The sequence below is a fragment of the Drosophila albomicans genome, chromosome 3 (genome assembly GCF_009650485.2).
Source record: "Drosophila albomicans strain 15112-1751.03 chromosome 3, ASM965048v2, whole genome shotgun sequence".
In the NCBI taxonomy this organism is placed as follows: domain Eukaryota; kingdom Metazoa; phylum Arthropoda; class Insecta; order Diptera; family Drosophilidae; genus Drosophila; species Drosophila albomicans.
The window spans coordinates 25,662,455-25,676,415 of record NC_047629.2 but is presented as its reverse complement, the minus strand read 5'-3'; the positions used below and the strand labels follow the sequence as shown (position 1 = coordinate 25,676,415).

At 38.6% G+C, this 13,961-nt stretch overlaps 1 protein-coding gene across 19 annotated transcripts in view; it reads right to left on the bottom strand.

Moving 5' to 3' along the window:
* The window catches only part of LOC117570006 (CUGBP Elav-like family member 4), a 168,756-nt gene that overhangs the window by 65,745 nt on the left and 89,050 nt on the right, over positions 1 to 13,961 (bottom strand). For 5 of the 19 annotated variants that reach the window (XM_034251408.2, XM_034251414.2, XM_034251412.2 and 2 more), the window contains one exon: positions 8,797 to 8,847. The exons of the other annotated variants lie outside the window; for them this stretch is intronic. In XM_034251408.2, coding sequence (XP_034107299.1) covers positions 8,797 to 8,847 — 51 coding nt within the window. The remainder of the gene's footprint in view (positions 1 to 8,796; positions 8,848 to 13,961) is intronic. 19 annotated transcript variants of the gene reach the window in all.

The window sequence follows — 13,961 nt, the reverse complement described above, 5'->3', positions numbered from 1 at the left end:
CCAATGATGAGACCTGCCACACACGCACACACACACATACACAACAATATCAACGACATGCACACAAACAAGGTAATAGCATATGAGAAGGCTGTCACTAGTCGTCGTCGTCGTCGTCGTCGTTACAGTTGCAGCACTGCAAATTGCATTTGCCTCATGACACTCACAGTTGAATGCATTTTGCCATAAATGTGCAACACATTTTTGCTCGGCGAAACAGTGCAAAAATCAAATAAACTCAAACCAAAAACAAGGCCAACATCAACGTAAATAATACGATTGTCAAAAGCGAATTAGTTATTTCACCTATAACTGCTGTTAAAGATTAATGCTTTATTCATGTACTGAAATGTTATTAAAGGGCGAGCGCATAAGAAAGTGCATTTAATAAATTGAATTGTCTTTCTAATATGCATAGGAAATTAAAGGAACTTTTCACTCCTTTAATGTATGGCAAATGAATTTACTTTTGTTAGAAATGAGGAATGCTAGTATAAAGAATTTCAATGTGAAACAAATTGTCTTTTTCTTTTAATATAAGTTTTAAGAAATATTTGACTATGCATTCAATAAATATCAATATAAATAAAAGCCTCAATCATAGCTGATGTTTTATAGTTGCCATAAATAACTTTAAGCCCAATGGATGACTTGAACTACACAGCTGCAACTTTTGCCTATACACACACGAAACTTTGTCTGTCTCTAATGAAGTTGGCTGACAAAAAGCGGAAGCTTATCAATATGGCCAACTGGAACTGCAAATAGACTCCGAACTCGAAACACAAACAAACCAATTTTTCTAGAACTCACACACATACACACAATTGTTTCTGCTTTGGCTTGACCTCAACTGAAATTGAACTCTTCTTTGGCCAAGCATGAACCTTAACACTTTGCATACAAATCAAAAAGACAACACACAAGCAAACGTATGTGAAGAATCTTGCATACCGAGAGACAAAGACCACGTATCTCGAATCTGCAATGGGACCATTATTCTTGATTTGAGCCGAAGGAGGAAGAAAAAGAAGAAAAAAAAAAAAATAGTCGAAGAAGAAGTTTTTCGGCTAGCATATAAACAAAAGGTAAAAAAGTTTTTTGTGAAAGCCTACACACAGAGCTGGGGCCATGATTCAAATGGATTTGGTCAGGATTTGCAACTACAGTTAATAACATTTGGCCTGCCAAAAAGAGGAAAGTTGAGCCTCAGTTGAGTCGCTGTCTATACAAATTCACTTCATAATACATTTTATTGCCCAACGAACTGACAAACTGACTAACAGACTAACTGACTAACAGACTAACTGACTGACTGGCCAACCACTTGAGCTGAACTGAATATGCAAAATAGTTGAAATTTATGCCGTGTGTCTCCATGTAATGTGATACATTTTGCACTCCGTCTGTCTCTGTACCTCTTGCATGCAACATTCATATATTGTGGTATCCGCAGGCGAAATTAAATAAAAATCAGTGACCAGGATATATACAGAGTGAGCTCAAATTGCAATTTCATAAGCAATTTACCAGCCACCCATACATACATTGAGATAGATACATTTGAGATAGATACAAAACTTTTTGTTTGAATGAAATTTGCCTGCGAGCCACAGCAAAAAAAAAGGAAAATAAAAATTTTGTAGAGGCAAGCAAAAGAGCAGCTGGACAAGCATTCACAACTCAGTCTGAGTCTGAGTTTTGTCATTGCATTTGCCTGTTGTTGGCCGCAGGGGTGCTCTCTCAAAAAAAGATAGAGAAAAAGAAAAAGGAAAGCTGCAAATTACATTTCAACAAGGCAATGGCAAACGGTTAAAGGCAAAGTTGTCTATGGCTTTTGTTGTGGCTCGAACAATTTAATACTTGGCAGCAGCGTTGACATTTTTATGGCACTCTCGAGTGCGTAACGCAGCCTAAAAGTATGTGCACGTCCTTTTCGGACCCCCAAATGAGCGTATGTCCTTGCGAGTGAGTATGTGTATGTGACACACAATAAACACCAATTAAGAATATAATATTTTGTGTATACACAGCACAAATGTCAACCAAGCCGGGCCGAGTCAGAGTCGGACCGGGGCAAATTGAAAAGCCAAGAAAGTCTCTCTAGAATATTTCTTGCAAGTGCTGTGCAAATAATGCACAAAAGTGTGCTACAAAATACAAACAAACAGGCGTTTGGCAACGACTGCTGCTGCTCAAAACCTATAACAAAAGCTAAAATATTATTGCTTTTGGGTTTTTCGACTATTTTTCTGTCTCTCTCTCTCTTTCTCTCTCTTGAGAGGCCAAGCCAAGTCATTGCCCCACCAACCGGCCACTTTACACAGGACGAAAAACCGTAGCTGGCTTGTTATAAGGCATGTTGACAAGCCTCTTTAACAAATGACACCAACAGACGACGACGACGACGAAGGACTCGAAGGACAACAAACAGATAGAAGCTGAAGCAGTCAACCAGCCAAAGCAACCAGAGCAACAGCAGCCAGTTGGCCAAATAGTCAGATGTCCAATGCGACGCTTTGTGTAACATTTGTTAAGCGCAACCGAAAAATTTGTTGCTCTTGTTTTTGTTTGGTTGCCAGTTGCCAGTTGCCGTCTGTTGTTGTTTTGTTGTGTTATTTACTATTTCGTTGACTTATACGTAAAAGTGTCCTTTTTGTTTGGCCACCGAAGGGAAAGAGGATAGAGGATGGAGCAGCTTCCTTAAATTATGGCCTGGCCATTGAGGCAATGGATTGTTAACCCTTTTATGTCCTACTGCGAAGGCATTTGAATTTGCAGCAATTTGAAAGAGCAATAGATACATTAGGATTGAAGCATATTCAACTAGCACTGACAGTTGTTCAAGTAAATACGAAACTCAACTTGTTTATTGTATGCTCAACAGAGAGTAATTTAAGTTTCAATTTAAATGAGCTTTAAAGCTTACAAAATACGTATGGAAACAGCAAAATATGTATGGAAAAAAGCGAAAAATCAACCGCCTAAATAAACTCACACAGAAAAGATTTAAAAGCCGCTCAAACCAAAGCAATTTCAGCTTTCAGCCTAGGCAACAACAGCAACAACAACAATCCGAGTTTTTGCCAACAAGCGCTGAACGCACCACAAACAAGGTAAATGCTTTTCCAACAACAGCAGCAACAAAATCAACTCAGGACCGAGGTGGGGTGCAACCACAACATAATAATTATGCAACAGAAACCGCAATGCATGCGGGGCAGCAACAGCAGCAGCAACGGCAACGGCAACAGCAACTGCCTCGGCTGGTTGCAGGTTTGGCTGAATCGGTGCCCCGGCCAGCAGGAAAATTGTTTTGCCAGGCGAAAGTGTGAACAAAAAGCTGTTGCGTGTGTTGCAACCAAAGCAACAACAACAACAACAGCAGCAACAACGACAGCAAAGAAAAAAGAAAATACGTACATAAAAACAACAACGACAGCAAAACAAGCAAAAGCAACAACGTCAAACCGCAAAGTCAAATGCAACTGAAGCCGCAGAACAGAGTTTGAAACGCGTGCTGAGGCGGGGCAGCAAGAGTTCAGAGGTCGTGGTGAGAGGTGCGGCATAAAGCTCTACGCGAGTTATTAAAGCGACTTAGTGAAATTGGAAATGGGGAAAAAGATTTGACGGCGTTATGTTGCGCTGACAATAAAGAAGATTCATTCGCAAGAGTTGGCGGGGTTTTCTTTCAGACAGAGTTGAAGCTATGATATAAGAGGTCAAAGCGACTAGCTTAGGTAACAATTATATTTATTATATTTAAAAGAAAGAATATACATATACAATACAATATGTAATAATATTGTTATTATAGTATTGGTTAAATGGCTTTGCGCTTAGTTACGTAAGTTAGTGTCAATAAAATTATTAACTAAACAAGTTAGAGAGGACACTCGACTGTGAGATACCAGCTACCCACTCTTAATAAAAACAAAACACTGCGGTATTATACTAAAAATATATCAAATTAATATAGCAAAAAATTCTAAAACATTCTGAAGACTCTATATGGTATTACTATAACTTTTATGTTCAAAATATACCAGAGAATCTAGAGGTTTTCCACTAAAGAAACTAAGACTAAGCAGCAGCCTTTTTACCATTATAAAATTATTATTTAAATAACTGTTACAATTTTTCTTGCAACCAAAATTTTAGGAATGATAAATACTTTGGTTATTCTTGAAAATAAAGAACGAAGCACACCGTTTACGAAAAACTGTATAATAATTTTACTTGATATCAAAAGAATAAATATATATTTTGTATACTATAATAGTATTATCATTATGTGAAAAATATACAAAATAAATTGCAAATTCTTCACGACTTATTAATGCAATAAATTGCAATGGCTTAGCGGTAAGCTATTGTATAATTCAGCTGATGTCAGCTGGCATAATATTAAAAACAATCAAATTAGTAATAGATATTCCATAACTGATCCCACTGGGATTAACTGCGAGCTCTTGGAATAGTATTTGCCCGCTTTTAAGTGTCCTGTTCTCTGTTCTCTGCTCTTGTTGTTTTTGTTTTTACTTTGTGTGAATGCCTTGTCGATTTATTTGTGCACTTATTTAGCGCACAAAACACAAAAGCTCGGCAAATAAAGCCGCATAACTTAATAGCGGCTCGCTTCATTTGAAGTTTATTGCTGAGTGTGGCCAGGGAATAAGTAAAGAACACACGAAGAGAAGAGAACCATAGAGAGTGAGAGGAAGAGAACCGGACCACGGTAAGGAAAATCAATTTAGCTGGGGCTTAACTTGAACATCAAAGCGTAAGGGCAAGGGCTGTGTGGTGGATCCTGAGGGTTGGCCACGAATGCCAGAGACAGCGACAGCGGAGCAGTAGGAAACACAGGACACAGGTAAACAGGATACACTTTAAGCCTAATAAAGTGTGCGCCCAAAAGCAAGCAGCATGTTTTGCTCTGTTTTATTTGAGCCAAGGTATAGAAGCTAATTGTATTGCGCAACGGAATTTGATTGCATGGATTTGTATGATTGAAAAGGGCAACTCGCAAAAGCTGCCGCCGTCGTATCTATGCTTGAAGCAGCAGCTGGCACGAAGCCAGTGCATAAATTGTGCGCCCAAGTCGCGCACATTATTCATTTTTAATGCGCCCGTGAGGCGACCACAACAATTTGGCCACATGTAAGCACAGCTACTTGGCCATAATTGCCAGCAATAGGAGACTCGAGACTCAGACGAAGACGGTGACGGAGACGGAGACGGAAACAGAGACACAGACACTGAGTGTGGCCAGCAAGACAACATTGGTGCACTTAAGACCAAGCAGGTAGACAGCGGCAGACAGTGGAGGAGGCATCATTAAAATGAGTTAGCGCTGTGGGCACTCTAGCAGAGAAGAGACTCCGAGAGACTCACAGAGACTTCGTCTCACAAGAACATTGGTGTCTAGTTGCCTTTTGAAGGGCAGGGGCGGATGGGGGGAGTGGCCTTTTGGGTGCAATTTGCAGCGGCAGCGGCAGCGGCAGCAATTAAGCCAAGAGGTAGATTAAGTTTAAGCTGCGGTAGCTGTGCTCCTTGTGGTTGCGCCAAGTCTCAGCTTGCGTCAAGTTGCCGCCTCAACTCGACTCGACTCGAGTCGCTTTGGTTTGGTTTCGTTTGGTTCACCTCGGTTGGCTGCGTTTGACGGGCCCAACAAAACAAATGCGCATTGCACATCGCTTTGAGGTAAAGCGCACTGAATTTACCTGACAACAAAAAATTGCAAGAGCTAAAGATGCATCCTGAGGGAGAAAGTAGCAAAGATTTAATAGAGCTACCTTTGGCAGAAGATTAAAGGCATTTCTTTATTTCTTTGAGACTAAGTTAACTTCAAGCTGCAGTTTTTGTGTGTATTACAATTATAATAAATATGGTTTGCATATTACGTATACGCAACGTATAACAAAGCAAGAAAACTTTTGAGTTATATGATATTAATTTAATATTAAATAACTACTCCTACTTTCAAGTTTCATTCATTTATTAGTATTTATTAACTTTTTGTTACTACACCCAAAAATCCGTAAAACAAGTCTGGAAGCATTATTCGAGTTATTGAAGTATTTGCAAATGAATTTGGTCTTAATTCAATAAGCCAATGAGTATGAGCCAGATTCATTGCGTAAACCTTTAAACCATATTGAATATTTTTGGTGAAACTCGACAACATTTCAATTGCATTACGCAAAAATGTGAAGCATTGCAATTTCATTGTTGTTGTTGTTGTGCTGGATTGAAAACGTGGTAGTCGTATTTCTATACTCGTACACGCATCCATGAATCCATATATCCATATGCATAATATGCGCTTCACTCGTGTCCTGTGGATGTGGCAAACAAAACGTGCCGCTTGCAAATTGTACAACAACCAATTAAAATGCATAACTCGATTTAAAGTTTACATAACATTTTGCTAAATTACAGGTTGGCCCTCTCAGTCTTTCACTCTCTCTGGCTTATATAAGTGGCCTGCCAACCAACAAACCAGTCAACCAGCCAGTCAGCCAGTCAGGCAGTCAACCCATCTATCCCACTGCCATGGCATTCCATAGTGAAACCTCAGCCTCAACTCAACAGCTCAGCTTGCAACGGGGCTTAAAATGTCTGTCAATTGTTGTTGTTATGGTTATTGTTGCTGTTGTTGTTGTTGTGGTTGTTGCTGTTGCTGCTGACGTTGCCAGGGCAACATGCAATTAAAAGCGATATTGAATTTTGTTACGCTATGCGCTCGAGTGTACGATTCTATAGTAGTTGTTGTTGTTGCTGCTGCTCTGTGGCGCTTATTTAATTTGAGCAAAACTAAAATATTTCGTTATGTGATTGGCATAAGTTATACAATAACACAATCACAACAACAGCAGCAGCCACAGCAGCAAAAACTCAAAAATTATGAAACAGTAAATCTTGAAATTTTTGCCAGCTTTCATTTGAAGTTGACTACTCTCTGGCATAATCATTATTATATTTAATTTTTGACATATCAACTTTTTACAATCCAATTTCGTATTAAATTTCCCAGTTTTCTCCTCGCTCATTGTTCATAATTATTTTTGCATTAAATGTATTTTCTAGTGGCAGCTGCTTGGCAACGAAAAGTACGATTTATATTTAATATATTATATTATTTGAGAACAATGCTGGTTTCAAATTTGAGTATTAAAATGTTTAAATTTGAAATTGAATATATGCTATATTTATTGCGTTAGCTAGTGAAATATCAATTAAAATTAATTCTCAGTTTAAATACCAACTTAATAAATCAACTTTTTGTTTTACGGCGTCTCTTCTAACAATGTGTAACACGTTAGCAGAATATCTGTGTTAATTTAGGAGCTGCTATTAATCTCTTGATGGAACCATCAATCCAAGTGCATTGACTTTGCTTTCAATACTTAAACGACCTCGACACATTCAGCTAGCTTCCCAAAGGGCTCGTTCCAATCATCATGCAATGATCAACGACCTCTCCCCATCTCTGGTATATAAAGTGCCCGTTTTTCTATTGTTGTTGCCAAATCGTAGCTCTACCCTAATTTATGGCTATTATGCCATACACATAGAGAGAGAGAGAGAGAGAGTACTTGACAGTGAGGCAAAGACCAGCAGCAGCTGGTGTATCCTGGCAGGAGGGGGCGTGGCCTGGTAGAGGGGATGCATTTATAAATCTTCATTGTTGGGCAGCTGTAAAGTAGCACAGACAACAACGCAAAATGCGCCAGTAGCAGCTATTTTTCTGAGCCATCTGAACCAGGTCCCTAAAAGCAACATCAATTTGCATGAAATGTGCAAGTGTGTGTGTATGTGTGTGTGTTGCGTATGCGCATGTAATTACAAAAACACACGAAGCGTTGAGTACGTGCAAATCTGACCAAAAATTTAAATTGAAGTTTAAATTCTGGGAAATATTGTTGCCAATAGATGATGACGACAACGATGATGATGAGAAAGAGAATGATGATCATGATGATGATGCATGCAATTTCCACATGTGTGTCCGTGTGTGTGAGTAAGTGTTGTGGTTGTGGATGCTGTTAGGCTGTTTGTATAACTCGACAGAGGCCTCCACTCTGCTCTTAGCTCTAGGCAACAATCTCTTTCCCTCTCTCTTCTCTCTCCGTCTCTCTCGGACTGTCTCCCATTGGCATCTCTCTGTCATCTCACAGTCTCTGTGGGCATTTTGGGGAAAACAAGTATATCGAATTTTAATTACATTTGCTTCGCATGCGACTGGGCAACTGCTGTCGACTCTCTCTGACTCGGTTCAGCCTATTGCCCCAGCCACAGCTTTTCTTTTTTAGTGCCGACCAAACACGGAAATGTGATTTTTGATTGAGTGTCCAGAGAAACAGAAGCAGCAACAGCAACAGCAGCAGCAGTAGCGATTTCTCGAACCACTTTAGATCGGGCAATTTTCTTCTTATGCTGATGAATATGAATTTTTGAGAGAGATTTTTGTGTGCAATGCATTTTACCGGTCTTGTCATAATCATGTTTCTGCACGCTCATGTGTGAAATTTGCATAGCATAGACTATTTTTTGGAAATAGAAAATGGAATATTATTTATTAAAAATTACTTAACCAGAGGCACAAGCAGAATACTCTAGAGTCGACTCAATATTTTATGCAAAAAATTCAAGTTATTATTAACAAACTATGTGTGAATGTTTACCTATCAATAAATCATCTCACCGACACCTTTTACGATTATTATTAGCAGCGAATATTGAATACTTAGCATACAATTTGAAATATTTAGATATTGTAAGACAACTGCTTACCGCCACGTGGAGCACGTGTCTTGTTGTAAGGATGAAGCCTTGTGCACTTACCTAAAAAGATACAAGCAAAAATAAACATGAACATTAGCTAAGAAGTCAGAAAAGAAGGCTATAAATAAAATTTGCTGATAGATCTTAAAATATTCGGCGAAAACTTAAATGAATAGACAGTGATTTATTTGCCAAGAGGCGCAACTGTACCGTGATGAGAAGAGCAAAAAAACATATTTTTCTGTGCGAAGGCGGCAAACATGTTCTTTGCTTTATTTATTAGCGAGTCATGGCAACAAAGTTGGCAACCAAGAAGCCAAAGCAGAGGCAGAGGCAGAGGCAAGTAAGTATCCTGTCGACACTTGACGCAGCTTAGCCCCGGCCCACAGTTGTCCACAAGAAGCGCCATAAGAAGCCATCCCGTTTGGTTTTATATTATTTTATTCCATTTTGCGCTTTGAAAAAGGATAACACAGCGCAGAGCGTACAGCACACAGCGCAGGCTGCTCTGATGCCTTTAGACATTTTCATTTTCATTAAATGTGCCTGTGCGACGGCTGCTGTTAGCTGTTGCTGCTATTGCTGTTGCCTGTGCCTCGTATCCCGTTACGCTCAAGTCAAAAGGATATTGTCTAACAACAAAAGTGGAATAAATTAATTTAGCGCATGTCTTGCGCCCGAAACGGGGGCTGAGAAGATGGGAGTTGGCAATGAGCTAGAAAATGAGTTGCACAATATGTATGTATGTATCGTAGTATGTGGCATACACTTGGTAGCCGCCTAAACTGATAATAACAAAATATGTGCTGCTGACAGGTGGCAAGGCAAAGCAAGGCTTCCAGACTCTGACATCTCCGACCTCGTTGGGCGTTTATTAAAAATACGCAACGAAAAAATTAAAGCCTACCTTCAGGCGCCAGCTGTTTATAAACACAATTTGCAGTATGTGTGTGTGTTTATATACATATGTATGTGTGAATGTGCGTGCACATCAATATCCATTATAGTCAAGCAAGGCTGTCAATTTCCCTTTCGCTTAATTGCGCTCAATTCACTGAGAGAGAGAGAGAGAGACAGAGAGAGAGAGAGCGAGCGAGCAGCACACAAGAAGTTTTCCCTCTTATTGCATTAATTTTTCAATAATCCTCCCCGAGTGAAACAAATATCTAAAGTGGCATACTTCATGGCTGATAAGGCACGCAGTAATCTTTTATTAATGTCGGCCAAAGCGAAATGTGCGCTCAAGTAAGTTAATTAAATATCGCAAAATAGTGTGTGCTAGCCCAAATTCTTTAATAAACAACAATCTACAGTTAAGTCCAAGAATATATCAGTAGTTGTTATATGTAACATGCTAGGCAACCCTTTTCAACTCTTCGCAGTTTTGCTTAATGCTTAGGCCACAAACTTTTTGGACATTTTTATTGACAAGACTGGCAAAAACCTCAAAACAAGGCAAGAGAAACCCTCGTATAATTTTCTTCTCCTCTTTTTTTTTTGATGTAAGGAAAGTTTGTCTGCGGCGGAAATAAGCTGGGCCCACAGACTTCTGTTTTAAGAGCTGAGAGAGAGCAGTCTGGTCTGAGGTCTCCTGTGCCGGTGTGCGGTCAAATCTAATTTCCGCAGCTTTACTACTTTATTAAACTATTACAACTAAAGCCGAAAGCAAGCCAGGCCAGGCAACCAACCTTGCCAGCTAGCTGACTAGCCAGTGTGACTGGTATTAAAAAAGTTATGTACACGTATTCCTATATACGGTGGAAATGTGTTAATAAAGCACACTTGCTGCCACTTGGCCACATAATGAAACGAAATTGAGGGAAACTACGTGCTGGGGCTTCTTCTACAGCACTTAGACCTTTAAAGAGTGTGTTACTTTCTTACTAGATTTGGTCGTAAACTTTTTTGCCAGGATTAATAAAAGTCAGCTGGCATAGAACTAAAAGAACTGTCTGTCATATCTGCAGCTGGGAATAACTAAGTGAAGCTATATTATTTTTATAGTTAACTATAGTGAAAGACATCTTGATCACATAATATTTATTTTCGAATATGCCAGTTAATTTGTTTTGTTTCGTTTATCTTGATATAATATTTATTTTCGAATAGGCCAGTTAACATAAGATTGATTAGTTTAATTTGCTTATTTATATCTACTTCTTATATATTTAATTTATTCTTAATTGAAGTGTGGTTTAGCCGGAAAAACTTTCCGCACTTATTTATATCGCTAATTTTTGAATATATAATTTTTATATCATATATGTAAATATCATGTCTGTAGATGGAAATAACTAACTGAATCTATATACTTTTTATATTGAAATGTGTACAATTTATTCCAATAGAATGTTTTTCGTTTTAATAATATTTATTTTCCTATTTTCTTATTTAATTTTGGTTGTAGAGCATTCAATTTCGTTTTAGCCTGCAAAGTTTTCGAACATATTTATATGGCAAGTTTTTGGATGGCATAAGTTCGACATTTTGTGGCTTTTATGAGTCTGTGTCGTCGGTTTCTTGTCGTCGCTGTTGCTGTGTACGTTTAATTGCTTTGACCTTTGAAATGTGTTGCATAGTTTCGGGCCATGTTGCATGTTAATTAGCATTAAGCAGGGAGGCGTTCATTGCCTGTGTCAAGGCTGCCACTTGTCTCACATTGTGCGAGTGTGATAAAAATTTATTAGACACAGCCACAGCGAGTGTGTGTGTATGGATGGTGTACACTATATATGGTATATTTTGTATATATGAAACTTTGACTATATTGCAATTAAATTTAAGCTGCATTAAACAGCTGAGCCGACATACAGAGGCAGAAACCGAGAGAATGAGTGAGTCCGAGGCAAAAGCAGTCGTGGCACAAAAGAACTCGTGAACGACAAAGTTTTCGGGGTTTTCTGGTTCGGTTTGGTTTGGCTTGGGTTTGGTTTGGTTTTCTGGTCTATGGCAAAAGTTCGCGTTGCGCCTTTTGATATGTATTTTAATTCCAGCTTGTGAGCCATTTTGCAGTCCGGGCCAGGACTTTTGGCCATGGCAAACAAGCACAAGGGCGACTGGCTTAAATGGCACTTATGAGCTTATGCCACAACTTACATTATTATTATTATTATTACCATGATTTTCCTTAATACATATTTTTTGGTTTTTTTCTCTCTTCCTCTCTCTGTGTTTGCCATACAAATAAATAGTTATGTGCAGTTCTTGTGGTTGTATATTGACTGCAATTTTGCCCACATTCTTCCCTTTGAGAGTTTCGTTTTAATTAAGGCGCATTAAGCAGCTTGTTTTATGTTGCCTGCGGGTGTTTTTTATATGCCCAGTAATTGTAAAGTGTCGTCTCGAGATGGGAATTCACTCTTAATATACCATATTAAATATTTAGTATTTTATTGAAATATTTTTCACAATTTTTGTAAAAGTAATTTTCAATATTGTTGATAGGTTTCTAGTAATAGCTTTAAACATTTATCAACTGTGTTTTGTTGAGCGAGTCACAATCAATCAGCATTATTTAAATGCGATAAATAAATGTAAATCTCATCTCGCACCATTCATGTAAAAATTAAGCTGCATGTCATAAGCGTTAAATTCAATTTGGTTTTTACAACAATTGCAGTTGTTTCCTAACGGTTTTCTGGTTCTGGTTTCTGTTTTATTTTCCAATGCTTTTTTTTGCCGTTTTTGTCGTTCGTTTTATGCATTTGTTTGACAGTTTTTCAGCACTCAATCAGCACTTGTTAGAACTTTTAGTGTAGTCGACGAGTGCCGAGTAAAATAAACATGAGCTCGGGTATTTTCCAGTATGAAAATGAAATGAAATTTAATAAATGTAGCAGCAGCAGAGACAGAAAGAGAGGGACATATAAAGAGAGATAGCGACAGGCAGCATGACATGCACTTCATAAAACTTTGCTCATATAAATTGAAATTGAAATGAAATGAAATGATGATATGTAAGAGAGCGAGTTGACAAAAGCGGAAGTTCACGCTGTACGTGTGTGTGCGAGTGAGTTTGCGTGTGTTGTTGAGTGAGCTTGTGTTTTTTTTTTTTTTTTTTGCTGTATTACTAGTATGCCTATCAAATACAAAACACAAAGCTGCTCGCTGCCAGTAAAAATTGTTGGGCAAACAACAAGTGGATCACAAGGGTGTAACTGGCACGGTGAATATAGAGAGGGGCGCAAGAGATGGGGGCGTGGCATGGCAAAACAACTTAAACTGTCATTGCAAAGTTAGCAGAAAGCGTTTGCTGCTGGGAGGTATTAAAAAAGTTTTGTGTTGTGCACAGCACAGCACTCACAGCAATTACGCTCCTACTTACTCCTCTTTTCGCAAGCAATAAATTTTTTGCGCTCCGGACTTTACCTGTTCGCCGAGCACGAGCGAGCGAGATAGCGAGATAGAGCACGACAAAGTCCAATGGAAAATTTGTGCTGCATACTTTTGGGCTGGCTGACAAAGTCGTTAGTTGAACACAGAACAAGCAAGCAAGCGACGAACCGCATTTTCGCATTCTCGCTGCCAATGTGCAAAATTCAATTAGCTTGCCTCATGCGTAGCTGCAGCGCATTCAAGCAGTTGCCACTTGGCATGCCATGCCAGTTTTGGGGAATGCTTTGAGAGCATAGAAACCAGATAACAACTGTCTCTCTCTGTCTCTGTCTGTGTGTGCTGCATAGTTGCCTCAATTACGCCGAAAATGTCACATTAATTATTGGCATTTATGGGGTTTTCGGCGCTTTTGATATAATAGCACAACAGCACCGACAAACTACGAGGACAACAATTCTCAAGACTACTTTATGTTTGCTGCTGTTGCTGTTGCTGTCATTTCAATTGCCATTGCCATCTATGTGTGTGTGATGACAACTGCAGAAGTGTATGTATGTATATATTCATTGAAATTTGTTTTTGTGTCAGTTGCACAAAGATGCAAATATACATATATATATTTGCAAGTCTCTGCATTTTGTGCCAATTAAAAGTTAATTTGACAAAGCGAGACATTTCAAATTAATTTCAATATGAACAGCGTTTTAATTCAATTTACATACACATACATTTCTCTATGTTGAGTTTGTCCCCGTGACATTTTGAGCATGCATCTGTATAAATAAAAGATATGCTTGCCGTTGTAGAGTTGTTAAAGATGAAATTTAAGTAGTACTTTT